At 55.6% G+C, this 26,930-nt stretch overlaps 2 protein-coding genes across 3 annotated transcripts; one reads left to right on the top strand and one right to left on the bottom strand.

Moving 5' to 3' along the window:
- The first annotated feature begins 613 nt into the window (after positions 1–613).
- Positions 614–6,705, top strand: Pold2 (DNA polymerase delta 2, accessory subunit). Of its 2 annotated transcripts, none has more exons than XM_006972988.3 (11): positions 614–672; positions 1,917–2,192; positions 3,719–3,840; positions 4,012–4,135; positions 4,438–4,552; positions 4,646–4,844; positions 5,102–5,182; positions 5,331–5,488; positions 5,703–5,830; positions 6,121–6,222; positions 6,472–6,705. In XM_006972988.3, the coding sequence occupies exons 2-11, from the start codon at positions 1,919–1,921 to the stop codon at positions 6,630–6,632; spliced, it is 1,464 nt and encodes a 487-aa protein (XP_006973050.1). In that variant the 5' UTR covers positions 614–672; positions 1,917–1,918; the 3' UTR covers positions 6,633–6,705. The 2 variants fall into 2 exon arrangements, with proteins under 2 accessions (XP_006973050.1, XP_042141599.1); XM_042285665.2 differs by having other exon boundaries at positions 667–1,269.
- A 98-nt stretch (positions 6,706–6,803) lies between these two features.
- Aebp1 (AE binding protein 1) lies at positions 6,804–16,480 on the bottom strand. Its single transcript, XM_006972987.4, has 21 exons — positions 15,977–16,480; positions 14,110–14,484; positions 13,623–13,694; positions 13,428–13,499; positions 13,212–13,322; positions 13,069–13,137; positions 12,361–12,438; positions 11,925–12,005; positions 11,789–11,842; positions 11,088–11,197; positions 10,873–11,012; positions 10,459–10,543; positions 10,218–10,362; positions 10,029–10,114; positions 9,660–9,783; positions 9,224–9,420; positions 8,942–9,121; positions 8,387–8,738; positions 8,167–8,306; positions 7,975–8,074; positions 6,804–7,634 (listed from the first exon to the last, which is right to left on the bottom strand). The coding sequence occupies exons 1-21, from the start codon at positions 16,221–16,223 to the stop codon at positions 7,039–7,041; spliced, it is 3,414 nt and encodes a 1,137-aa protein (XP_006973049.1). The 5' UTR covers positions 16,224–16,480; the 3' UTR covers positions 6,804–7,038.
- Positions 16,481–26,930: the final 10,450 nt, after the last annotated feature.

Here is a 26,930-nt window from a genome sequence, read left to right as displayed (position 1 = left end):
ATTAGGCGGGGAAAAAAATGAAAAGGTACAATGTTACCAGTGAAGACTGCTGCACTTGAAGTCAGTCAGGGTGGTTAGTGTGAATCCCAGCTTTGGCTCCCTAGCCGGGTGAGTGTTCCTTGCCTCCGTTTCCCTGCCTGTGACATGGGAGCCTAGCTCATGCTTCAAAGGGAATCTGAGAAGTAGGTAAGGCCTGAGAATTCAGAAGAGCGGCTGGCTTGCACGGATTAGTGCGTGCTGCTTGACAGGACGGGCCTTAAAAAGCCAGAATGACAATCCCAGCGCAGGATAGAGAGTGGGAGGGAAGCTTCATCCCCCCAGGAGCCACCAAGCCACAGCGACTGCGGACTGTGACGGGAGCCGAGTGGAGAGCCTCACAGCGGCCCACCCTACCCTACACGCTCACACTGGCCCAGCGGCAAACCCACGCATGCGCAGGAATCCTAGCGCGGGGTGAGAGTGGGGAGCGGGGGGGGGGCGGGGGAGGGCGGGCACGTTGTCCGAGCAACCGGAGGCGTGGCTCGGTGTTCCCTCGGCTACCAGAGGCGGGGCACACGGGGATTGGCCGGATGAGGCGTGCGGCGATGGGCGGGGCGAAGCGGAAGACGATTGGCCGGGTGCGCCGGTGGGCGGGACGGGCGCGCGGAGATTGGCGGGATGCAGCGCGGCGCGGTGAGTGTGCTGGCGAGCGGGGCTAACGTGGGTGCTGGGCCAGCCTGGGGGCTCCTGGGGTCGCGGGCCGGGGTCTCGATGGTGCTACGGATTGCTGAGTGGGCCCGAGCTGGGGGTGTCTGCTGCGGGGCGGGTGGCCCGCCGCGTGTGGCTGGGGGCACTGTGTGGGCCGCTGCCCACCACCGTGCGTGTCTGGCTTACATTTCACACGCGCCCCTTTGGCAAATTCGTTGAGTCCGCTTCCTAAGCCAGAGCTGCCTTATTAAAGAAAGCAGAGCCAGCTAGCAAGAATTGGAACTTTGTATTAGCAGTACCAAAAAAGTAAAATGAAAAGAAAGCTGTGTTAAGAACTTACAGTGTCCAGACTGTTGTCATTTTATCTATGCATGAAAAATATGTTGAAGCACTCCATACTATTTACTGAAATTCTCTGTGCATCCCCCGAGCACATCTTAATCCGACTCGTGGGGCGGTTGTGCAATAATACCTCCTGGAAGAAAACAAAACCCTCTGCCTTCCTGGAACTTAGGGTGCATTTGGAGGAGGCAAAGTAAACGCTTGGGAAGACAAATGATGCCAATAATTGGAGTGGCAGAGGTAGTAAATTAGATGTGGGAGTTTTGAGGAGAGACTTGAAGGGGAAAAGCCAGTGAATCTGGGGGGCACACAGGAGAAGAGCCAGCCTAGAGTAGCTCCGCTGGAGCCCCTGCTGTGGAAGGGATACTTGGAAAGAGAAACAGGTGGGGGTGGGGGGGATGGGGATGGGGATGGAAGGACCATCGGGCCCAGAGCTGATCTTACAGGGAGTGGTAAGAACTTGGGTCTCTATTTACCGAAAAAGCAGCCATTGGAGAGTCATGAGCAGAGCAGGGACAACTTTTTGTTTTATTTTTATCACTAATTATATTATGGCAGGCTTCTTTGATGCCTGGCAGCATTCCCAGAAGTGGGGTAGTTTCCAGGGAAGTGGATGAAGGCAGATCGGTAATTCGATTTGAGGGTATGTTGAATTTGAGACCCTGGTAATTGGGTAGAAATATGGAGAACTCGATGAACAAGGTTTGGAGTGAGCTCCAGGTTTTTTCTGATGAAGGCTGCAGGATGACATCTCCAGACACACGTGTGCTCCCCTTCTTTCTCGGTGCCCAGTGAATGTAGTGTGGGCAGCTGGGTTGAGACACCAGGGGAGCTGCCTCTTGGTGTTGAAGTCGGAATTGCAGGGATGCCTTTGTGTGTCTTTGCAGTGATGCTCCTGAGCCTGGACACAGCTGCTTGGACCGAACAAGCCAGGAGGGCTGCCATGTTTTCAGAGCAGGCGGCACAGAGGGCCCACACTCTGCTGGCCCCACCGTCGGCCAGCAATGCCACCTTTGCCCGGGTGCCTGTGGCGACTTACACCAACTCCTCACAGCCCTTTCGACTGGGAGAGCGCAGCTTTAGCCGACAGTATGCTCACATATATGCCACCCGCCTCATCCAGATGAGACCCTTCCTGGTGAGCCGGGCCCAGCAGCACTGGGGTAAGCTTGGGGTACGCCGCTCCGAGCAGCCCAGCACCTAGACCTTGGCCTTTTCTCTAACCTGTTAACACTTTCCAGTTACCGTGGAAACTTAGCCTCTTTGGCTCTCTTCTTAAGATGATAACGAGGATTAAATTAACCTGTGGGATTTAAGCTAGATTTGGCTCAGAGGCTGGTCTGAGGTAAGGACTGAGTTCTGGCAGTGATGGCAGCTATTTCCTGTCCTCAGTGCAGATTAGTCACTCTTTGCCCACCCTCATGATGAGAGAGAGCCCCTCATCATGGCAGGCTGGCCTTTGAGGGATGGACCACACCCAAACCATAGCAGAGCCACAGGTGGGGATTTGGAATCTGTTGTTTATCCTGGCACCTGATGCTTCTCTCTGGTGCTAGAGTCGCTCTTCTTTCTGTGGAATCGTCTGCTCCTCTGGGTGGAGCTCTGAGGAATGTTCTTGGCTGTTCCGGGGCATGAGTGTGGTTCTGGCCCAGCCTCCACTTCACCCTGCCTCCTCAGCAATTTGTTCTAGGATTGGGTCTGTGCTAAGGAAGCCCTGGAGCTTTCTGGAACTTGCATTCCTTCTTCTTGCCCAGCTTGGCTTTCCACATCGTTCCTGCTGAGCATAAAGGCCACTCACATATGTTCTGGTTTGCCTCCTGGGGGCTTTGAATGAACCAGGCTGCTGACTCCACAGGGGATAGAGTGGACCCAGGTGGAGGGGCAGGAAGTGGGAATTGTAAGGTATATTTTCAGAGAAGGAAGCATTGGGCAGAGCAGGGGCTGGCACATCAGAATCCAAAGTCTTAGCTGGGCATGGTGGTACACGCCTTTAATCCCAGCACTCGGGAGGCAGAGGCAGGCGGATCTCTGTGAGTTTGAGGCCAGCCTGGTCTACAGAGTGAGTTCGAGGACAGCCAGGGCTATGTAGTGAAACACTGTCTTGAAAAAAAAAAGAATCCAACGTCTTAAGGACATGGTAGTTGTCAGGACGTAGCATGTGACTGGGATGTAGATAATGTTTCATAGTTGCTTCCTGTGGTCACGGTAAAGAAGTGTTGTAAACAGGGGACTTAGGACAACACACATGTTTATTCCCCGTGGTTCTGGAGGCCAGAAGTCTGAACTCTGGTTGTCAGCAGGGCTGGTTCCTTCAAGAGGCTTTAGGGTAGATCCTTCCAGTTTCTGGTGGCTCCACGAGTCCCGGGATTGTGCCTGTCCCACTCCAGTCTCTTTCCCGTCCCCACACAGCCTGGCCCCTGGCCTTCCCTGCCTCTGTAGCTGTTCGGCATCAAGGTCCCACTACATCCACCCACAGCCCCTCCATCCCCTCTGATGGACCCCCTTCACCATCACACTGAGGTCCAGGGAACCTTCACTTAACATGCTCTCGCTCCTGGCCAAGGCCAGGGGAGCAGGCACTCCTGTGAGACCCGCCGATAAGTGTCCTGTGGTAGAGGCTGGGCAGCAGGGTCCTCTGGGGGTCATCAGGGTGGGCCTTCATAGTCTGACTCTGTGCCCTCACGCCCAGGCAGTGGAGTTGGGGTGAAGAAGCTGTGTGAGCTGCAGCCTGGGGAACAGTGCTGTGTGGTGGGCACCCTCTTCAAAGCCATGCCGCTCCAGCCCTCCATCCTGCGGGAGATCAGCGAGGAGGTGAGCCCTCCCATCCCCGACGCGCCAGCCTTGTCCCAGGGGATTGAGGCTGGGCCTCTGCCTAGAGGGGGTAAGAAAGCCAATCCAGGCAGGCAGAGACTGTGGTGCCACTTCCTAACTCGGGAGCTATGGCGACCTGGGCTCTGAGACTGCCTGCCTTCTGCCTCCCAGCACAACCTGATCCCCCAGCCTCCTCGGAGCAAATACATCCACCCAGATGATGAGCTGGTCTTAGAAGATGAATTGCAGCGTATCAAACTGAAAGGCACCATCGATGTGTCGAAGTTGGTCACAGGTGGGAGTGGTGGGGACCCCCTGAAAGGAGGGTGGCTGTGGGAGACCCAGCAAGGTGTGTATGGGGAGGCCTGTGCATTAAAGGCTGCCACGCTAGCGTCTTGGGAAGCAGCTGTGGGTTCACGTGGTCAGAGGCTGCTTGTCCACGGATGATCATCTGGGAGACCAGTCTTCTGTCTCCATTCAAGAGCAGTGAGCCTGAGTAGACATCTAATCGAGGCTTTGCTGGAGTGGCTGGGGGGTGGCTAAGAGGTAGGAGACCTTCAGAGGCTACCTCGGGGTTCTGCTCCCACCCTCCCTCAGGGACAGTCTTGGCAGTGTTTGGCTCCGTGAGAGACGATGGCAGGTTTCAGGTTGAGGACCACTGCTTTGCTGACCTGGCTCCCCAGAAGCCTATGCCCCCACTTGACACGGACAGGTGAGGAGCCGCACTCGGGCACCCCAGTGTCTCTGTTGGGAGGAATCGCCTCCCCCCTTCCAGCAACCTGCAAGACCTCACCATCCTCTGCAGATTTGTGCTGCTGGTATCCGGGCTGGGCCTGGGCGGAGGTGGCGGCGAGAGCCTCCTGGGCACCCAGCTGCTGGTGGATGTGGTGACGGGGCAGCTTGGGGACGAAGGAGAACAATGTAGTGCCGCCCATGTCTCCCGAGTCATCCTGGCAGGCAACCTCCTCAGTCACAATACCCAGAGCAGAGATTCTATCAACAAGGTATGGAGTCTGCCCAACGACTCAGCCCTGGCCCGGTAGCATGACTGGGCCTGCTGCTCCAGGGCTGTCCCCCACTCCCCGATGGCATGGGGGGGCCAGGGTGGAGTTGGAGTTCCACCCCATCGACCCTTCAGCAGGTAGACGTACCTGCTGCTGGCCTTTGCCTTTCTCAGAGCCAAGGACCCTGATGGGCTCTGGGTGTCCCCTAATCAGAGCCTCACTGAGGGCCCTACCACATCCTGGATCTCTTCTCCCAGGCCAAGTACCTCACCAAGAAAACCCAGGCAGCCAGCGTGGAGGCAGTCAAAATGCTGGATGAGATCCTCCTGCAGCTGAGTGTGAGCGGCTCGGGGACTGGAGGGGCTGTGGAAATCCAGCTGCTGAAGCTGCTGTTGCATGGGGAAGGGGGGAAGGGAAGACGGGGTGGGCAGATTGGGGGTGGGGCCTCTTGAGGCAGACGAGCTCCCCCTGCCTCGTGCCTTCCAGGCCTCCGTACCCGTGGATGTGATGCCAGGCGAGTTTGATCCAACCAACTACACGCTCCCCCAGCAGCCCCTGCACCCCTGCATGTTCCCACTGGCCACTGCCTACTCCACACTCCAGCTGGTCACCAACCCATACCAGGCCACCATTGACGGAGTCAGGTAGTCAGCATGGTACAAGACATGGGGACAGAGTAAGTCTGGGAGGGGACAGGGCTGCAGAAGGCCCTCCTGGTATCTATCTACCCTGTAAGGCTGGCTAGAGCACCCCCATGAGGCCATCGGGTAGGTAGGTGCTGAGATAGTCTTTGTGGGTGGGGTGGCAGTGATAGCCGCCCCCTCCAGGCCACAGTCAACAGAGTCTTTTCCCTTTCAGGTTCCTGGGGACGTCGGGACAGAATGTGAGTGATATCTTCCGGTACAGCAGCATGGAAGACCACTTAGAGATCCTAGAGTGGACCCTGCGGGTCCGTCACATCAGCCCCACGGCTCCGGACACCCTAGGTATCTGCTCAGTTACACTTGAGGGACCAAGCGTGCTGGGATGGCCCAGCCCAGCCTCATATTCAGCAAAGCTGTTCTGCAAGCCACTCTGTCCAGAGCCAAAGCCCTGTACAGCTACCGACTAGGAGCGTACGGCCCCTAGTGGTGCCGGGTGACCACAGGGCACCTGTGTCACAGCTGGGATGCTGTAGCACTCAGGGAGGGAGGGAGGGAGGGAGGGAGGGAGGGAGGGAGGGAGGGAGGGAGGGGCATCTTAATGGCCAGCTGCTCAGCAACAGGCCTTTCTCCAGGCTGTTACCCCTTCTACAAAACTGACCCGTTCATCTTCCCCGAGTGCCCTCATGTCTACTTCTGCGGCAACACCCCCAGCTTTGGCTCCAAAATTATCCGAGGTAAGTTTTTATCTTTGGGGGGGCTCCGGGCCTGAGTCGTCAGGAACGGTTTTGCCTCACCTGGGTACAAGGGTCCCCGCAGGACCGACAGCCTGTGCGGTGGCCTTTGTGTTTGGTGTGAGGGGGAGCTGCCTGGAGAGGGTCTGGGGTGGGTCTGAGCACAGGGTGCAGCTGTGGGGACCTCCCCGTGAGGCAGGTCCCACCGGAACCTAAGGCACCTAAGGCGGGCCCCCTACAACTGCCTTGCAGGTCCTGAGGACCAGGTGGTACTGTTGGTGGCCGTTCCTGACTTCAGTTCCACACAGACTGCCTGCCTGGTGAACCTACGCAGCCTGGCCTGCCAGCCTATCAGCTTTGCAGGCTTTGGAGCAGAACACGATGAGCTGGAAGACCTGGGGCTGGGTCCCTGAGGAGAGGCAGCTGGGCCATTCCCCCTTGCCACCTGAGCCCTGTAAATAAACCATGAATTTTTCCAGGTCTGAACCTGGAGCATCTGGGCATGTGTGGGACGGGACTGTCAGGGAGAGGCCCCCAGCCAGCCAGACTCTCTTCTCTCCCACTGGGCAGAACAGGGCGGTTGGTGCCTTGAGCTTGTTTTATTGATGTGACCGTGGCTTCCTCGCCTGCCCCTCCCCAAAGGCTGGCAGGTAGAACTGGAGCTTCTGCATAGACTCTGGCTGCGGAGTCCTGGTGGCCTTGCTGTCCCACCCTGGGGAGGAGGGCCTGTCCAGGGGACCTCTGACGGCTGTGTGACAGCGAGCAGACTTGAGAAGGGCTGTCTTAGCTGGAATTAGGCCAGGCGTTGGGATCCCAGTCTTAGAAATCCCCAAAGTTCACTGTGTAGGTCTCCACTGTTGTGAATGGAAACGTGGGGCCTGTGACCATCTCCTCTTCCTCCTCCTCTTCCATCTCCTCCTCCTCCTCCTCCAGCTCAGTCCCATACTCGGTCCCAAACTCTGTCACTATTTCTGTGTAGGTCTCAGTCTCGGACTCCTCCCAGCCTGCAGTGGTTGTAGTTTCCCAGGGTCTCCAGGTAACGCCTGGTGTAGGGGAAGAGGGGGGTGTAGGGGGAGGGGTGGGGCTGGTGGGAGGGCCTGTGGTGGCGTTGAGGCGGCGCAGCCGCATCTGTTCCCTCATCCGGAGCCGGTACTGGAGACGGCGCTGCTGCATGCGCCGCTGCTGGGGGGTCATGGGTCGTGAGGGGTCAATGCGGAAGATGGGCCGGTTCCCATTCATAGCCAGGATCTCCCGGATGCGCTTCCAGTTGGAGCGAGCCAGGATGAAGTTGCACTGGGTGGCCCCAATATCATAGTCCACGTTGCAGGTCTTGGCACTCGAGGTATAACCCTCTGCGTGGGCCGTCACGCGGTACTCACCAGGGTTCAGGATGCGCCAATAGTCTCCCCCACTTGCTGTACAAAGAGGATAAGGCTTGACTGTCCCAGGGCCTCTCCAGCTCTGCCCTCTCAGATTCCCCCAGGCCCAGTCCTCAGAGGTCTCCCCAGGCTTGCCTTGCTACCGGGGAGACTGACTACTACTCTGGGAGGACAAGGTGAGCCCCACCTGGGAAGGCAGAGCTATACACACACGAGCCAGGTGTCATGATACTAGCTCTGTAATCTCGGTACTCAAGGCAGGGCTGTGAATTCAAGACCAGCCTGGACTATACAGAAGTTCTAGGCCAGCCAGAGGTACATGTCGACCCTTAAAAACAGGGGGGACGGGGGGGGGGGGGGGTGACATGCAGAATACCTGTCTTCACACCATGGTTGATGCCATTCACGGAGATGGTAGCATTGGCAATGGGAATGCCTTGCTCATCTGTCACCACACCCTTAATGCCACGGTGCACCTGCAAAAGGGAGATATGGGCCCACGTGGAGACTCCACGTCCACACTCCTCCCAGGCTCCATCGTCCTCCTGGGTAGCCCAGGCTGTCCCACCTGCTCCATGAAGGTAAGCAGCGCCTCCTTGTTATTCTCCCACTCACGGGGCAGCTCGCTCTCATGAGGGAACTTGTCACAGCCCAGGTAAATAGAGAGCTCCAGGCAGTTGGTGTGCAGGTAGCTGAAGTCATTGAAAGCTGGACAGACAAAAACAGACCCGTGGTCATGCCCTCCCCAGATCACAGGCCTTTCCCAAGCTCTTCCCAGGCTGACTTACTCCCAGACCGAGGATTCCACTTGGCTCCATTGACAATGCCCATGCCGCTGGTGTAGTCCTGTGCCTGGCACCCTCCCCGGTAGGGCTCAGTCATGGTGAGATGGGCAGAGGCGAAAGAGATGGCCAGCCAGCGGAAAATCGCATGATCTGGAGTCTCCTGGGCCTCGGATGCCTCCTCGTCATCCTCTCCACGGGCAGCCGCCATGGCTGCTGCCAATAGCTGCTCCTGACTAGGTGTCCGAGCCATGTCATAGGGGTAAGACACAAGCCGCTCACCACCATTCAGGTTGGCACCCAGCACAAAGGGGTTCTTCTCCATCCAGGCAATGATGGCCCGGACTTCTGTGGACACCTAGGGACGGGTGTCATAAGAAGCCATGTCCCCTTCCATCTGTGGAGCCCCACCCACACTAGTGCTCTACTTCCCACATCCTGTCCACGTCCCTCTGATTCTTCTTGTCCCCCAGGATCTCAATGCCAACACCTCAGCTGCCTATCAGCAATCCCCCACCCTACCCCAGCTGCTTGGCATGCCAAGACCTGCTTGCTTCTCACCGTGGCATCCGGGGACAGGTAGCGTTCAGGGATTGGCAGGTTATTGTTGGGGACCCTGTAGGGAACCCATTTCTTCTCCTCAGCTGCCCAGAGCACAGAGTTGAGATCTGGGAAGTCCTCAAAGATATCAAAGCCCTCCTCAGTCCAGAGCCCCAGTGCCCAGTTCCCAAACTCTGAGCCCTGCAAGGAAGACCATACATAGGTGACTATGGGGTGGGAAGTCAGGGAAGGACTACCCACACCTCCAGTCTCGACCCACCCCTGGCCAGCCCCATAACCCACCATCTGCGCGGCCACCTCATAGCCGTCAGGGTTCAGCGAGGGCACCAGGTGGATCCGCGTGTCCTGCACCAGGCTGCGCACTCGGGGGTTCCCATCACGGTACTCTTGGCACAGGTACTGCATGAGCAGTAACAGGAGCTCTCGGCCTAGCACCTCGTTGCCATGGATCCCAGCTGTGTAGCGGAACTCAGGCTCCCCTGCAAAGATAGGAGCCACAGCAGGCACTTAGCCTGGCAAGGCCCAGATGTACCCATAAGGTCTGGGGGCAGCTGAGGCTTTTGGTGCGCAGCAAGGCAGGCCTGGATCCCCTGGGGTCTCCAGGTCAGGCGGGAGATGGTGAGTACTGTGTATCGACTGTACAGGCCCCACAGGACGGAAGCAGTTCAGGGACCCTGGTACTCTAGGCATTGGCAAAACAATGTCCCCAGGCCCTCACCCAGCTCGTGCTCCCCAGGGTTGTCCGAGATCTCCATGGCGTAGATCTTGAGCCCCCGTGAACTCTTGCCCAGGCTGTATGTGCGGGTAATTGTGGGGCACTCCTCATTTACCACCTTCATCAGCTGGCAGGGAGGAGACATTGGGATGTCACTGACCAGCATCCTCCTGCTCCCAATGGGTTCTATGGGAGGAGGCAAGTAACACCCGTCCCTCTGATGCCCCCAGGTACTGGTTCCTTCCCTAAAGTAAGAGGTGGCCAACATTCCTTGAAGGGAGAGTATGCCTTTGAAATATAGGGACATGGCTGAGGATACGCCCTCGTACCCCAGCACAGGGCCCATCCCGGCCTGTGACTCAGGCTCCTGACCTGGCGCATATCCTTATAACTGTGGTGCCGGAAGTCCAGGCTGTCCGTGGTTACGACCTCATTCTGTGCATAGTAGCTGTGGACAGCTGCAGAAGAGCAGGTGTGCAGGGCCTGAATCAGCTGCCCTTGGCTCCACCCCCAAATCCCATTGCAGCCACCCAAAGCCACAGCCAGCCCCCCTTCACTCACGGGTCACAGGGCAGCCTAGCACCTCCAGGCGCATGCACAGGCTACCGTTCCAGGTGAGAGGATAGATGCGGATGAAACGGGCTACAACTGGTTCAGGGAGCTCACTCAGTACAGGTGTGTCCTTGTCCACGTTCCCATGGAAGGTCTAGACAGAAGCAGGCCTCTTCTGTGGTACCCTGCTCTCCCAAGAGCCCACCCTGGCCCAGACAATGAAAGCCAAGCAGAAGATCTGGGCACCCACCATTTCCTCATAGCCGTTGGTGTACATCACCCAGGTCTGGCTGTCATTGCTGAAGCCCACGAAGAAGGTGGTCACAAAGTCGTCACTGTGGAGCAGACACAGTCAAGGCAACGCTGCTCTCATCCAAGGCGCTAAGGCCTTGAGACAAACTTCTGAGCCTGGAGCAGGGCTGTGGAGCATGGCCTGGACCCCTTGGAGCCAGAGTCTGTGTCTGGCCATGGGCAGTGGCTGTTGCACTGTCCAATCTTTACATGCAGACTGACTAGCCGTGGACTGGGGGCCAGGGCCATGGTTGGCCCCTCACTGATCTTCCTGGCCTTTCCAGTGCAGGTCAAGCGCTATCTAGAATGTCCCAAGTGGGACTCAGAGCTGTGCTGGGGCCCCTGCCCACTGCCTAAGAGCCCATCTACATACTGGATGCTGGAATCTCGGCCCTGGGTGATGACGCCTGTGAACCGAGTCGTCCTTCTGGTGTCCACCTCGATCCACTGGGTCTGCGACTCGTCCTCAGCACACCAGGCCCCGTCGTAGTAGTCGTCTTCATTAGCACCAGCCTGTTGTTAAAGGGGAGGCTGAGCACGGGCCGGGGAGCCCCGGGCCACTGCAGGCTGGACAGTCCACTCCCTCACCTGCATGTTGAGCCGGCCCCGCTGAGCTCCCAGGCCATGGCGCAGCATGGAGGAGGCACGGATCTGGTTGTCCTCAATGCGGTGTGATTCCATCCCAATGGGCGGGCACTCTGCAGACACACAACCCTGGGTTAGCGGCTCACGGACCCAGCCTCCCTTCATTAATTCAGAGGCCCTTCCATGTGGGAGCCCGTCAGAGGGCAGCTGTGTAGCTTGTGGCTCTGAAGACTGCAGATGCCACCCATCTCCAGGGGACTCAGATCAGGCCAGGAGCCAATGTGACCCAAGCCTGCGTCCCCTGCATTAGCCGCCATCTGAAGAATGAGCTGGCGGTGCCTAACACTTAAGAGAAATCCCCGGTTCCCAGGGGACTTCACCCAGAGGAGGCCGTTGGCACACTGGCTTCAAACTGAAGCCTACAAAGGCAGCTGGAGACCTCCCTCCCTCCCTTCCCTAGGCCCTGTCCCCATCCCGGCTGTCACCCAGCTGCTGGACACCAAGGAGTTCTGCCCACCCTCACCCCACCCCTGAAGCAGGCCAGCCTCAGGTCAGCCCACAGGTGCAGCTGAGTAAGGCTGTCTTCAGCGCACGAGGCTCTCCCGTGTGCTACAAGAAGCTATGGTGGGATGGGCTTCTGAGGGAGATCTGGTCCCCTGTGTGGTCCTGAGTGGCGTCATCACCCTACACCTAGCCCTACTCACTGATCTTCTCCACCGGAGTCCACTCCTCTTCCAGGTCCTCGGCCTTCCCGGGCCCTGTGAGCCAAGGGAAGGGCTGAAGCCAAGGGTCTACGCAGCCAAAATCTCAACGCCGCCCCCCCGGGGACTGGCCACACACCTTTGTGGTCCTTGTTTTTCTCCACGGCCCACCTGTCCTCTGTCTCCTCCTTGGCGCTACTGCCCTCCTTTTTGGGTTTCTCTGGGCCATGGCAGATAAGAGAGGCCGGTCAGGTCAGCCCTGGGCCTGGAGTAGGGAGGCTAGGCTACGCTGGGAATGCATGGAGAAGCCTGGCAGGTTGAGCTAGGGGTCCATGAGGGTCAGGCTGACCCGAGAGCAAGCAGGAGGGGTCAGGCTGAGCAGAGGGCATGTGGTGGGGTTCAAGCTAAGCTGGGGACACATGGGGGTCAGGCTGACCTGAGAGCATGTAGGGAGGGGTCAGGCTGAGCCTGGGGCATGCAGATAAGGATCAGGCTGAGGGAACGAAAGGCCCATCTAGCAGACACACGTGGCCTCAGATGGTGGTGTGCTATGGTAGTTGCCTGGTCTCACTCACTCAGTTCCTCCTTTTCTTCATCCACCTCTTGTCCAACATCTGGCTTCTGTGGTGGAGGATGGGGAAAGTAATAGTCCACTGTAGGAGAGAAAGCCAGGTTTAGCTGGGCCCGATCCCGCGCTGGCCTTGGCTCCTGACTTCACAGGAGCCCATAAGGCAGGCCTGAACAATTGGGGAGAGAGGCGAGAAGGTAGGGGACGGGCCAGGACTGAGGTCACAAACCTGGTACAAGGTCTGCCTATGTGAAGGAAGAATCAAAGATGGGCAGGAGAGATGCCTGGGTGGCAGTGAGCACATGTGGCCAGGAGGGGGCAGGCCCTGAGGTCTGGGCTGAGGCCAAGGGTTGGAGGCATCAATAGTAAGACAAGAGCAGGGAAAGATAAGGACCTGTACAGCCAAGAGCCCAGAAAGGAGATCGGAGGCACCCAGTGGGATCTGGGAAGGAGTCCCCAAGGGCCACAGCCCACCCTCTGGAGAAGGCAGAAGCAGTGAGCTGGCAGGAAGCCTGCTAGAGCCCAGGGGAGGGAGGGCTGGGCCCGCACAGGGTAACAGGGCTGACAGCGAGTTCCAGGGACACCCCTATTGGAGGCAAGAGCAAAGTCAGGAACCAGGAAGGTAGGCAGAGAAGGCCCAGTGTCCTGACTGTGCTCTTGGCCCCAGATACCCACGCACCTGTATCCTTTGGACTCCGGGATACTAGATACTCACTGTCGTCATAGTTGGGGATCAAGTAGCCATCCCCATAGTCAGGGGGCAGCAGAGGCTTCAGAGGTGGATCTGTGGGGGTAAGGTGGAGGTCAACTAGGGCCTCTCCTCTGACCCTGAGTCCTCTCTACTGCCTCCCATCTTACCGATTTCCTTCCTTCCTTCTGGTTCTTCAACCTTCTCCTCAGGGCGCTCTGGCCAGAGCCTCTTCCTGCTGGGTGTCGGTCTGGGTTGCTTCTGGCGCCGGATGTATTCAACTAAGGGGGAGGTAGATTCTAAGCAGCCGCGCTGGGTGGATCTCAGGTAGAACCATCAGTGCCCAGGCCAGAGTCTAGTCCACGCCTGGGTAGGGGTCTACTCACAGTCCTCATAATCCTCCCTCTCTATCTGGTCATTGTAGTCCAGTGTGGGTGCCTCGGTCTCCTCCTCTGGCTCTGAGGGGAAAGATAAACAATGGCCTCCTGACAACCCTACCCAGGTCCAGTCCAGAGGTCCTCGGAGTCTAGCAGGGCTGAGTGGCTGGTCACCCTGAGACCGAGAGGATGATAGCTACTCACCCGGCTGGTGCTCCTTGGCCTCCATCTGGGTCCCCTCTCCTTGACCCTGCCAGGTATTCGGGAAGGTTCTTCCTACAACACACAAGACCCAGAAGCAGATAAACAGGGGTGCCTACCCGGACCACCTTGAGAGCCTGTGGACCCTATGGTCGCCCTCCTAAGATCACGGCTCACTCCAAGGAAACACAGGCACTCCGCTGGTATACCCTGGGGCTGGAGTGCTACATTGCCTCCTAGGGGATGCGGGGAAGCTTATTATAAAGCTGGTGCCAGCGGAGGAAACAGGTGGGGCCAGGAGACAGGCTTCTCTACCTATAAGCTCTCAAGCTCTCTCCCTGCCCAAGTGGCAGCCTTCAGAGAACTCGCTGATAAAACTACCAAGTTCAGGACAAGGCTTCAAAGCTTCCTTATGTTAGGGTCCCAGGAACCTCTCCTCATTTCTCCATGTCCTCAAGGAGGTCAGAACCCCAAGGAGTCTGCTACAAACCTCTCTCCTGTGGTAGCTCCTGGGGGCTGGGGCTGGAGGGTGGGGGTAGTGGCCACTCCAGCGTTTCTAAGGGGGCCACAGTTGAGAGCCTCTTTCCTGCCAAGGGCCTCTTAGTGGCCTTGGGTGGCTTCTCCTTGGGCTTCTTGGTGGCCTTAGGTGACGACTTCTCCTTGGGCTTCTTGGTGGCCTTAGGTGACGACTTCTCCTTGGGCTTCTTGGTGGCCTTGGGTGGCTTCTCCTTGGGCTTCTTGGTGGCCTTGGGTGGCTTCTCCTCTCCTTTCTTGGGAGGTCTGGTGGACACCTCCAGGGGTTGTTTCTTGGGGCCTTTCTCCTTTTTTCCTTTCTTCCCTCTGTCTTTGTTCTTTTCAGGAGGGACTGCCAAGGATGAAGATGTAGAATCAATCAGAGCCCATTCTGTGTACCCATGTGGTCCCTCAGGGTGCCCACAGCCTGAGTGTGGGGGCACTCGTCAGTCCCCGGTATAGCTCGGGAAACTGAGGTTAGTCACTTGCTCAAATGGTAGGTAGAATGAGATCCGTGTCCAGGCTCCCTGTCTGCACATCCCCAGCACCCAGCGTCAACTCTCGGCTGCTCTGACGACTGAGCATGGAGCATGATATCTAGGGAGCCATTTCCATCTGCCAAAACTTTCGTGGGGGACCCTCACAATCCACTTTTTCAATGTCTGGTTAGTCCCGGAGCACAGTTCTGTGCCAGGCATGAAGGCTCAGGGAAGGCGCCTGGAGGAGCAAGGCTCCTGAGCAGACTGCCAGGCAAGTTAAAGAACATGGCTCGGCCTTCCTAGAGCCTCCGTACAGCGACAAGAAAACTTCAAAGAGACCCTCAAGTTCAGTACTAGAGCCATCCGTCCCCTGGTGTGTGCAAGGCCCTGGGTTTGGTTCCCTAGCCCTGCACGCAGGCAGGAAGGCAGGCAGGCATTCAGTACATCTTGAAGCCTAAAAGGAAGGTCTAGGGTAGGTGGAAAGCCTTGGGGACCACATCAAGGACAGAGGAACAGGTAGGCAGCTGCTAGCTGCTGGCCCATCTCAGAGAAGTCTAGCAGCAGGGGCCACCCTCCCAGCACCCTAGGAGCTCCAAATGCTGCAGAGAATTTCATGGTGGATGGGAAACATGACACACACAGGGAACATCACAAAACATGGAGCAGAAGCAGGGTCATTTCAGCCCTGTCTAGGAAGCCATGACTGCTGGAGGCAGTGTGCAGGGAGGTGAGGGGCAGGGAAGAGCAGGATAGACCTACAGCAGTGGGGGCCGGAGGGGGAGCTGCTGACCTCAGGAATGATGAGTGGTGCCTTACAGTCTCCTGGGAGAGAGATCACAAGATCCTTTGCCACCCTCCAGAGGGCCATGAAAACCAGCCAAGATTTACGGACAACTGGTTACGTAAGAGGCTCCGGGTTACATGCCTCCGCGATGGTATCACCTCGGCTAGTTCTGACCATCTCAGACTGCCCACTTTCACCTGGAAGTTTGGAGAACAGAAGTCTTCCGCATCCCCCTCCCCTCCTTGTGTGTTTCTGAGGGAGGAGAGGAGACAGAAGCCTGCCACTAACAGACTAGGGTCAGTTTGAACGGCAGGAGGTAAAACACAATCCCCCTCTGGCCCAAACCTACATCCTCATGAGACTTGGACGACTGGATCCCCAGAACCGCAAAAGCCTAGTGCCACCCTGTGCTGGACATACCTCCAGGTCTCCAAACTCCTGGCTAGAACTGCTGCCTGGCACGATGTTGCCTTGTATTGCACTTGGAGAGCCATTCCTCACTGGGCAGCAGGGGAAGTGTCCAGACCCTCCACCTGTATGCTCACCTGAGGCCATGGCCTCCCACGCCTCCTGGTTCTCACCTTCTGCATCTGCCCGATGCTTGCCCCCTGCCTTGGATTTGCGGGCGCGCTGGGTGGGCTCGGGAAGTGGCTGGGCTTCCACGTCGTCCTCCCGGGGCGGGGACTGGGTCTCCAGCTCCGAAAGGAAGCCTTCGAGGAACTCCTCGATCTCGTCGTCCGTCAGCACCGTCTGTGGGCTCCCCACGGGGCACAGCGCCAGCAGTGCCAGGAGGCCGCAGAGCAGAGGTGCGGTGCGCACCGCAGCCATGGCTTTGGGCACGGCGCGGCAGCGGCGTGGGCTCAAGCCGGGACTTGGGTGGCAGGGGCGGTGCCCCGCGCGGGGGGCGGGGCGGGAAAGGGCGTGAGGGACCCTGAGGAGCAACGTGGGCGTCGAGGGTATCCAAAAAGGGGTGGGAGAGGGAGATTCAGGGACGATGAGGGGTTCCGGGAGAGGTTCTGGCTGGCGGCGCTGGGCGCTCCCACCCCGCGTGGCTAGCTCTCACGCGGACCGCCCTCCAGAGTGCTTGCGAAGTCCTGGCCAGGGCGGGGGCTTCGGGTTTCCGGAGGAGGAGGAGAAGGAGTTGGCCTTGGACCGGGGGCTGCGGGGGAGGGAGGCGGAGCAGCGCGGAGCCCCGACTACCAGCAGCATCTGCGCCCAGCTTAGAGGGTCTGGGTGCAGGGCGCGTGGGGGGAAGGAAGGCCTGGGAGGAGAGAGAGCAGATTAGAAGTTAAATGCGGGAGCGGATGTGCGGATGTGCGGGGTCTAAGGAGGCCTATGCTCTACCTGCTGTGCCCTCTGCTCCGAGCCTCCCGGCTTGCTAGGAGAAGAGGGAGGGTAAAAGAGACTTAGGCCCCGCGGGTACTGGCATCCCACTCCTTCCCCCTCTCTGGAGGCTGGTTCTTCAAAGTGTCACCTGTTGCGTGTCACCAGTGTCGCCTTCGTGCAGTTATCACCAACTTCCCAGGCCTGTGGAGCCAACCACTGTCCACGACAGAGAAGACAGCCTGTGAGGATTCACTTTTCCGAGGGAGGCTGTGAAGAACTGCCCTCAGCAACCCAGCTGCTGTCCTGGAGATAGAGCCCCACTTTAGAGCTCAGCGCTCGGGTCCCAATGTGGACAAATAGTTATTTCTTTCCTTTCTCTAACCGGAATCGGTTAAAACAACAACAAATGGTTCACAATATTTTTGGCTACCACACAGGCCCGGAGGGCGCACAGAGACTCGGAGCATCCCAGGATACATCGGTGGAAGTGCCAGGGTGTTTGCCATCGGCTTCTAGAAGATAACGTTGGCTGGCCCCAGTGGCCATTACAGCTAAGCATTTGCCGTTGAAGGAAGACGGATGTAAAAGTGGGCTTGTAGCTGTAGGTCCAGGCCAGTGGCAGGCAACTCTCAACCAAGTGGGGAGGCACCCCGATAGAGAATAGGGGCCCTAGGATGATTGACATGGAGAAAAAGGAAAATGCAGGTCAGGACATCTCAACCCCTACCTCCCCGGGCCAGCCTGAGCAGGTAGAGAACCAGGGAGACTTTCAGAGACTGGGCTCCACACCCACCCCCAGGAAGCCCCCTTTCTGGCTCTTCTTAAGCAAGCAGGGATACAACATCAAGAACTGGTTCCTGAGGTTATCCTGTCTCTGCCTTCCTAGCCATCTGTTTTGGCAAGTGACCCCAGTGTCCACAACATATTAAATGGATCGTGCTGGGTTGTGCCTGGTACACATGGTCAACACTTGCATCCCACAGGCCGTTGGCCCTCATCAGCTTTGTCCCCATCCCAGGACAACCCTCTCACAGCTAGGCCAGCGCATAAGTGACTTCAGCCTGGTGGTAGCACCAAGAATGAATGAAGCAAGTCTCGCCCACTGCCCTCCTCTGAATCACTATGCTCAAAATCAGTTCTGGGAATTTGCTTCCATGCATCCAGTCTGGTCCAATGTGTCATGCTGGGGAGGCTACAGGGTGCATGAGGGGCCATGGGATGTCACTTCCCTGGGAATGGGTCATACTTGGACTGAATTTGGGCCGGATGTTCTCTGCCAGAGAAAACAGAAGCCATGTCAAAAATGGAAAACAAAACCCCAAGGTCTAGAGAGCCTTCTCCTCAGCCTCAGTGAGTCATTAACAGGAATGCCAGCAGAAGGGCCTGGGAGGAGGTGGGCCCTGGAGGTCTGAGGGGAGTCCAGGAAGGTGGACACGGAATGTTATGCTTGGCTGCTGTTCCTCCCCTAAGGAACCCATCCTCAGGAAGTCCTTTTGACTTGGGCCCACAGCCCTGGGGCAGGGGGATAACCAGAAGCCAGAGTCTGTGAGGGGAGCCCTCCGCTCTGCCGAAGAGCACAACATCTAAGTCAAATGTCCGGAGGGCACAGCCAAGGCCAGCTGAGGAAGTGGGAGGCCGGTGGCTTCCATGACCAAGAACACTTAGTGGATCCAAGAGCAGCACTAAGTGTCCATGTCTGAGTGTTCTGGGGGGCCCAATAGACAGTTGGTAACTCCCCTCCTGACCCCAGCCTCCCATGTGAATGTAGCATGGTCTTCCCAAGGGATCTCAGGACAGACAGCCTGAGAGAAGGATGGTGTCCCTCCATTTTTTTAGTGCTGCAGAACTGGAAGGAGAGGCCCCCGGGAGAATGGAGGCTGTTTGAGGGCGGAGGCCCGAGCCTCTGCTCCGTCAGTGGATCTGTGTAGTTTGTACCTCTGAGGCCTTGGAACAAGCATCCTGCCAAGAGGGCTACCTGCCAGAGAGAAGCCCAGGAGAAGAACTAGGAGAGAGAGGCTAAGGTTGGGCCAAGGGCAAAGCAGATGATGCTCTGTGGTATCGTATAAGCGAAGCTGTCACATGGGAAAGGACACAAAGATCTCTTTCCCTTCTGCATATCAGATCTCCCCACAGAAGGAAGGGTATCTACCTCTTATGAGAAACCAATCTTGAGGTCAGGCTCTCAGGGTGGAGATACTATAAACAGGGTAAGAAATCAAAGTTTCTAATTAAAGTGGACCTGGTAGACCCGGTCAGGTGGAGCACACCTGTCATCCCAGCATTCAGAAGGTCAAGCCAGGAAGATAGCGGTTTTGAGGCCAGTCTGGATTCTGTAGTGAGACCCTGCCTCAAAAATAAGTAAGGGCTGGAAAGGTGGCTCACTGGTTAAGAGTACCTGCTACTTTTGCAGCCGACCCAAGTTCAGTTCCCAGCACCCACGTGGCAGCTAAGAACCATCTGTAACTCCAGTTCTGGGGGGAATCTGATGCCCTCTTCTGGCCTCTATGGGCACTGCATGCACATGGTACACAGACGTATTTGTAGGCAAACACGAATACACAAACAATTAAAAATGAATATTTAAAAATAAATAAAGAAATGAGCTGGGCTGTGGTGGTGCAGGCCTCTAGTCCCAGCATTTAGGAGGCAGAGACAGGTAGGTCTCTGAGTTCGAGGTCAGTCTGGTCTACAGAGAGAGTTCCTGGACAACCAAGGCTACACAGAGAAACCCTGTCTCAAAAAAAAGAAAATAATATTAGTCATTAGTCAGTTAATGCTGACTGATGATGGGTCAGAAGCAGGAGAGGGGAGCCTGAAAGGAGCTGGAGACGGAAGGCATTTCCTGTTTCCTCTCACCTGAAGCAAGACCTTAGTTTTCCTACACTTCAATGGGAAGGACTGGCTTGACTCTGAGAGCAGGGGTCTGGCCCGTTGGACCAATCTAATGTCACCGTTGCAGGTACCATTCAAGCCTCCAGGGGTCACAATGGTCAGACCCCCTTCTGCTTACTGGTGACTCTGCCATCTCTCCTGTATTCAGATCTCAGAGTCCTGTCTTAGCCAACGGTGTCCACAGCTTCCTCACTTACTGGTGACTCTGCCATCTCTCCTGTATTCAGATCTCAGAGTCCTGTCTTAGCCAACGGTGTCCACAGCTTCCTCACTTGTGCCCCATGTCTGCGAGATGCCGTGGCCTCCCAAGAAGTTCCTGAGGAATTCACAGCATCTCTTTGCAGATGCTCCTCTCGCCCCACGCAGTGGGAGCCTTTTGCGGTGGCTCCATCTAAGAGAACTGTGTAAGTCTAAAGGTCTTAGCTGAAATCTACCTAACACACTCTGGAGCCAGAAGTATACCTCTGCTTCCCAAGGGTGTAACAAGATGGCCCTGGTCATCTTGGTAGGACCATTTCAGGGAGGAACTGATGAAATATCACATCCCTGTGGCTCTCCGCATGCCTGGGTGCAGGTGGGCAAGGCAGAATCATACCACTCAGTTGACCACCCAGCCCCTCTCTACCAGCCCAGTTGCCTTGGGGTTCCAAGGCAATTTGTACACACCTCCATGTGTGTCCTAGCCTATGGGTCAACAGTATCTAGGGGGTGAGCCAGCAAGATGGCTCTGTGAGTACAAGCACTTGCTACCAAGCCTGGTGACCAGAGTTCTGTCCCCAGGACCCACATGGTGGAGGGACAGAACCAACTCCTGCAAGCTGGCCTCTAATCACCACACATGTGCAATGGCACCCCCCCACCCCCCTGCAATAAACAAAAACACAATAGAATGTCTAGACCTTTCAACAGGATGTTGGCTTGCAAGTTCACCAAAGAGGTGTAACTCTCCTGTGGAAAGTTGAGGCTAGAAAAGGCTGAGTCCAGGAACTCAGCAACTGGGACCCTAGACAGAAGAGCCCACACAAGGACCCCCAAACTGTTTTGGGAGAGGGGAACGGAATACCAGCTGGCCAGACGATGCCCGTGGACCTCTCATGAAAGCTCAAGTCCAACCCGGCAGGGCCCCGAGGCAAAGCCTGCTGGGTAAGTCTGTTTCTCTCTTTCTGAGTGAAGAAGCTAAGGCCCAGAGAGAGGTGACTTGTTCAGAGGACAGCATCAGTGACAGAGACAGTCCCAGGTAAGCCTTCTAAGACTGAACAGAACGCACCTTCCAAAGATTCTGTCACACACACACACACACACATACACACACACACAGAGAGAGAGAGAGAGAGAGAGAGAGAGAGAGAGAGAGAGAGAGAGAGAGTCAACAGCCAACAGGTCCCTGGCAGCACCAGTGAGGAGGGTGGGGCCAGCTTCCTTCCCAGAAGCTCCCGAGCACCATTGTGATGATGTCAGGTCCTGAGCCTGATCAGAGACCAAAACTTATCTGCCAGGAGCCCTGAGCTCTAATGGGGAGCTGTACATGGGGCAGGAGGCAGCAAGAACCCGGGAACTAGGCAGCAGGCAGACCTCCCTCACTGAGCCTGAAGCCTATGAACTCTCTGTGGCAACAGCTCCAACATGGAAGGTCTGAGGTGAGTAAGCCATGTATGTGTTCTGATGGCCCTATAAGCTGCACCCCCTTTTTTTCAATTGTTCCCATGTCTACCGGTTAACTCCACCATGTGCATCTGGGGAGATGCCGTTTTGAATTGGAGGTCCAAAAAACCTGACTCTTGCCATCAGGCCTCTGGGACCTCAGAAAGTGTCCCTCTTGGACACTGGGTCTTTCCAGGCACCAAAGGGAAAAGGACCAGACTCTTCCCTGCTCTGGGAGAAGTCCCTAGAGACATCTCCTTCTCTGCAGCCTCCCTGCCTGGACTTCACCAGTGGGGTCCGACGCTCAGGCCCACGAAGTGCGGTGGTTCCCTGTGCTGTGTGAACCTGGGTCTTCCAGGCAGTGGTTGGCCACCCCACCAACTGGCAGAACAATCCTCTCAGTTTCCAACGACTTGAAAACCACATGTGATTTTCCATAGTCCAGGCTCCCCGGGCCTGGCTGCTGAGCGAGCAGAGTTCGTGCTGAATTCCTTCCACTCACCGCAGGGCAGACAGTGGGCCCAGCTGTGGGGAGACTCTCTGGAATGGGGGGTCACCACATCCAGGCAGGGCAGGCGTCCAGCATTGGTGAGTAATTCTGCAGCCTGCCGGTCTGGGAAGAGGACATGTGACAAGTTAGTGTTACAATCATCCCAGTGTTAAGCCAGAGAGGAGGAGACCCTTCAAAATGGGCTCCGTTTGCTGCCCCACCCCCACCCCCGCACACCTTCATCAAGATTAACTTCAGACAGGTTAAGATTTCAGTCAGTATTCCTCGCCCTGGGCAGAGAACTTGGTTGCATACTAGTTTTGGTCCTGTGTACAACAAAGGTCACTGGGGATGAAATTTCAAAGAAAACAGAACACTGGGGAAGAGAGTGAGCATCATCCGCCTCCTGGAGTTTGAGGAACCAGCTGCGGCCTCAGCCCAACCTGCCGGGAAGTCAAACTCCACAGCATTGCACTCTTTCTGTTCGTTTGGGACAGGGTGTTGCTACGTAGTCCAGGCTAGCCTAGAACTCATGATGCTCCTGCCTCAGCCTCCTGAATGCAGAAATTATAGATAAGCCAATGACTCTCTTTGAGTCCATTTCTCTCTTCTGTGAAATGAGGCAAAATGACATTATTAAACCTCTATAACATGGTTCAAGGTTCAAGGTTTCATGGAGATACATCTGCATACTTGTACCTGAAAAACAATAATTTTTACTTTTATTCATTTTTATTTAATTATTAATTTTTATTTTATTTTATTTATTTTTAACTGTTTTTTAGAGACAAAGTTTCTCTATAAAGTGGTCCTGGCTGTCCTGGAACTCACTCTGTAGACCAGGCTAGCCTCAAACTTACAGAGATCCACCTGCCTCTGCCTCCCGAGTGCTAGGATTAAAGGTGTGTGCCACCATCACAGCTTGGCAAAGAAAGCTGCATTTTTAAAGTTTAATTTGAATCTATTTCCCTTTTAAATGTCTAGCTTACTGAGAGAGCATTTACCAAGCATGCATGGGGCCCTGGGTTCTAGTCCTACCACTAGAAAAACAAAAAAAACAAAAAATCCAAAGAATAAAAGTGAGCTAAAAGACCTGGAAAGATGACTCAGAGGTTAAGAGTACCTGCTGCTCTTCCAGAGAACGCAGTTCCATTCCCAGCACTCACATGGTGGCTCACAGCAGTCTGTAACTCCAGTCCCAGGGGATCCAGTGCCCTTTTCTGGCCTCCATGAACACCAGGCATGCATTTGGCACACAGACATAAATGTAGCCAAAGCATCCATATATAAAAAGTAGAGTAAAATAAATTTTTTTAGAGTGAGCTAAGAGACATAAACAGACAATTCACAAAAGGAACATAGGTAGCCACCGAACATATACAAATGTTCGACCTCACCAAAGGTTATAAAATCTAAACCAAGGGGCAGGAGAGATGGCTCTGTGGTTAGGAACACTGACAGCTCTTCCAGAGGACCCGGGTTCTATTTTCAGCACTCACAGTCACCTGTAACTCAAGCCTTAGGGATCCAATACCTTCTTCTGGCCTCCAAGAGGGGCTTCTGACAGTTGTCTTCTGATCTCCACAGGCATGACATGACATGCATACACACACACACACACACACACACACACACACACACACACACACAATCTTTCCGTGTAAGAAGTACCAGGCAGTAGCTGTCTAAACACTGGGAACAGGAACACCTGGGGAGGCCGTCTTATTTAAGACCACTTGGCAGTAGAGAATAGAAGACTACTTCTGCTGCAAGCAGCTGAACTCCAACAAGCACCCTGCTGTGGTGACGGTGTTGTGGTACCTAAAATATGATGAAAATGTAAGTCTTACTCTTGTAAATTAAATCTAGGCAAGGAGTTCTGAGTAAGGCAATCTAATAACCGTTAACAACCGTCAGAGGCTCCGGCTCCTCTGACGCTGTTCCTTTGGCCTCAACATACAGCCTCGCTCTCACAATACAAACCAATGGTTGTGATCCGGCCATCTTCACAACGTCGAGCCCACAGACATTTTCTTTAAGAACGCTCTGTAGCCAGGTGTGGTGGATGGCATCCATGCTCTCCTCACTCAGGCAGAGGCAAAAGAAGCAAGAGTTTGAGGCTAGTGTGTACTACAGAGCAAAACCATCTGGAATCCCCCGACGTCCCCCGCCCCCCAAACCAGCCAACCCACCAGCAAACAAACAACAAAACTTCTAACACTCTCTGGAAGCTCCGCATTCATTCCATTGATTTCCGTGGGCCTTTAATCACAACTGGGTCCCAGGCCAGGGCAGAGAGCTACAAAGGGAGGTGGGAGGCACAGCTTTCTCCTGACATCCCGGGCTGTCACTAAAGGGCTTGACATTAACAGCCTCTGCTACACGTGGTATTTTTCTTGTTCTTGTGTTTAGTGAGATCCCTGAGATCTAAAGATGCCATTTAAAAAAAAAAAGTCAGTGTCTGGATGAGGAGGGTGTGAACTCCAATCTTAGGAAGCATGAGACGTTGGGGGCAGCCACATCAACAGCTGTGGTGTGTGTGTGTGTGTGTGTGTGTGTGTGTGTGTGTGTGTCTATGTTTGTGTCTGTCTGTGTGTCTGTGTGTATCTGTGCACATGTGTGGTATGTGTATGTGTGTGTGTGTATCTGTGTGTCTGTGTGTCTGTGCACATGTGTGGTATGTGTATGTGTCTGTGTGTGTCTGTGCACATGTGTGGTGTGTATGTGTGTCTGTGTCTATGTATGTCTGTGTGTCTGTGTGTATCTGTGCACATGTGTGGTATGTGTATATGGGTGGTGTGTGTGTGTGTGTATCTGTGTGTGTCTGTGTGTCTGTGCACATGTGTGGTATGTGTATGTGTCTGTGTGTGTCTGTGCACATGTGTGGTGTGTGTGTGTGTTTGTGCACATGCGTGGTATGTGTATGTGTCTGTGTGTGTCTGTGCACATGTGATGTGTGTGTGTGTGTCTGTGCACATGTGTGGTATGTGTATGTGTCTGTGTGTGTCTGTGCACATGTGTGGTGTGTGTGTGTGTGGGGGGATAAGGTACTCATATTCCTGCCGTTTGCAGACTCAGCCAGAAGCCCAGCCAAGGAAAACATGAAGTGGGCAGCCAGCTTCAGCCTGGGGGACACCCTGCAGGTACCCAGCCCAGCTCCCCAGCTCCTGCCAGCATTGAGAGGGAGAGAATGCTCGCCAGGACACGGGGTGCCCCAGGTCTAATGCCAGGACCTATAGCTGCCTGGTTGCCATCTCTAGTGCCACCCCCACCCCTACCCCCGGCTAAGAAGGGTGAGTCACACATAAATGTCCATTCCCTCAGCCCCAGGCAGTTCTTCATAGCTCAGTCTGCATCTCCCCTGGGCAGAGTTCAGGTTGCCCCGAGTTCCCAAGTGGCTCCACTTTCTTCTCCTTCCTTCTGAGGCAAGGGGTCCAAAAGTGTCATTTGGTATGTTCTTTTCTTTTCTTTTCTTTTTTTTTTTTTCAGTTCTGAGGATCGAACCCAGGGCCTAGGCAAACACTTCGCCCAACCCTTCATAGGTCCCTATTGTCTTCCCGCCTCCTCCCTGTGGAAGCACTCCTGCTGCAGAGATGACCGCCCACTCTCACCTCAGACAGCTCTTGTTCTCCATGTCTAGCCTGGACTTTATTCTGACTTCCCTCTCCCTTGGTGTTGCAGGGTCTGGATCACTATTCCCAAGGTTGGCCGTCTTCCTGGCCCATTGCCTCCCCCGGGCTGGGAGTTCAGTGTCTGTGCATCATGGCTGACTCACTTGCTTGTCCCACATCTCTTTCCATCCCCATGTACCACCCCCAGGCCATTGCAAAGACTTGAGGGCCTCCACACAGTGGAGGCAGGTCCACTCTGGGGGCCTGTAAGACAACCCTTCCCACGTCTTGCCCCTTTTCCTTAGCTCTGGAATGTGTCCGAAAACTCAAGGACCAGTACCTTGCTCCTGACCTGATACTGCCTTGCTAGAGATGCTCTAGTCCACACTTTTGACCCTCACACCCTTGCCTACCTTGATGAATCACCCACCTACGGTCCTCTAGACAATCCCCTTCTACAGGGTGAGGAAGTAAGACTCGTTTACCCACTGTGGGAGTTTGAATGTAATTGGCCCCCATAATCCCAAAGGGAGTGGCACTATTAGGAGGTGTGGCCTTGTTGGAGTGGGTGTGACCTTGTTAGAGAAGTGTGTCACTGTGGGGGTGGGCTTTGAGGTTTCCTGTGCTCAAGACACGGCCCAGTGTCTTAGACTATTTCCTGTTGCCTTCTGATCAAGATGTAGCCAGCACCATGCCTACCTGCATGCCGCCATACTCCCCGCTGTGATGATAATGGACTGAACCTCTGAAACTGTAAGCGAGCCACCCCAATTAAATGCTCTTCTTTGTAAGAGTTGCCATGGTCATGGTGTCTCTTCACAGCAATAGAAACCCTGACGAAGACACCCACCATGTGGAAGAACTGTCCCTGAGGTTTCTCTCCAGCAGAGGAAACAATGGCTACAGCCTGACACTGAAGACCAACACAGACCCCCTGGGAGGAAGGCTGAGTGGGGCCCGCAGAGATCTCGGGTCAGAGAACCTTGGGGGAGGGGCGAGGCGGGGTGGGGGGTGGGGGTGGGGTGGGTGGGGGTGAGAGCAGACGCGGTAAGTCAGCCTGAGCTTGGATCTTCACTGGGTTGGGAATAAAAGTCACTGGAGTGGCCTGCACAGAGCAGAGGGATAGGGACGATGCAGACGTACAACCACAAGAAATGGCCGAAGAGTTGACAGAGCCAAAAATGCTTAGAAGCAGTAGCTGGGACTCCCAGAGAGAGGAGGGGAGGGGAGAGGTGCCCCCCACAGTGTGTCTCCTAGACAGCTGACACTGCAAAATCCTGTTGAAAGCATGGGGGGGGGTCAAGGGAGCAGACTCCTGTTGGTGGGAGGAGGCAAGGAGTCCACTCCAGCAAGTCGTTTTCTTTTTCTTTCTTTCTTTCTTTTTCTTTTTTTTTGAGGCAGGGTTTCTCTGTGTCGTTTTGGTGCCTGTCCTGGATCTCGCTCTGTAGATCAGGTTGGCCTCGAACTCACAGAGATCCGCCTGGTTCTGCCTCCCGAGTGCTGGGATTAAAGGCATGCGCCACCACTGCCCGGCCACTCCAGCAAGTGGTGAAGGAAGAATTCATATGTGGCAGA

The sequence above is a fragment of the Peromyscus maniculatus genome, chromosome 10 (genome assembly GCF_049852395.1).
Source record: "Peromyscus maniculatus bairdii isolate BWxNUB_F1_BW_parent chromosome 10, HU_Pman_BW_mat_3.1, whole genome shotgun sequence".
Lineage (NCBI taxonomy): Eukaryota > Metazoa > Chordata > Mammalia > Rodentia > Cricetidae > Peromyscus > Peromyscus maniculatus.
Note: the sequence above shows the minus strand (reverse complement) of the source record. Positions and strands in the feature narration are given on the sequence as shown.

Excerpts from the sequence above, each read along its gene's own strand:
- Pold2 (XM_006972988.3), top strand. The coding sequence starts at position 1,919 with ATGCTCCTGAGCCTGGACACAGCTGCTTGGACCGAACAAGCCAGGAGG. Across the intron at positions 4,136-4,437 it reads TGTGTCGAAGTTGGTCACAG|GGACAGTCTTGGCAGTGTTT; the intron begins GTGGGAGTGGTG and ends ACCCTCCCTCAG. Across the intron at positions 4,845-5,101 it reads GCAGAGATTCTATCAACAAG|GCCAAGTACCTCACCAAGAA; the intron begins GTATGGAGTCTG and ends CTCTTCTCCCAG.
- Aebp1 (XM_006972987.4), bottom strand. The coding sequence starts at position 16,223 with ATGGCTGCGGTGCGCACCGCACCTCTGCTCTGCGGCCTCCTGGCACTG. Across the intron at positions 11,843-11,924 it reads GAAAAACAAGGACCACAAAG|GGCCCGGGAAGGCCGAGGAC; the intron begins GTGTGTGGCCAG and ends CTTGGCTCACAG. Across the intron at positions 10,544-10,872 it reads GGCCGAGATTCCAGCATCCA|TGACGACTTTGTGACCACCT; the intron begins GTATGTAGATGG and ends TCTGCTCCACAG.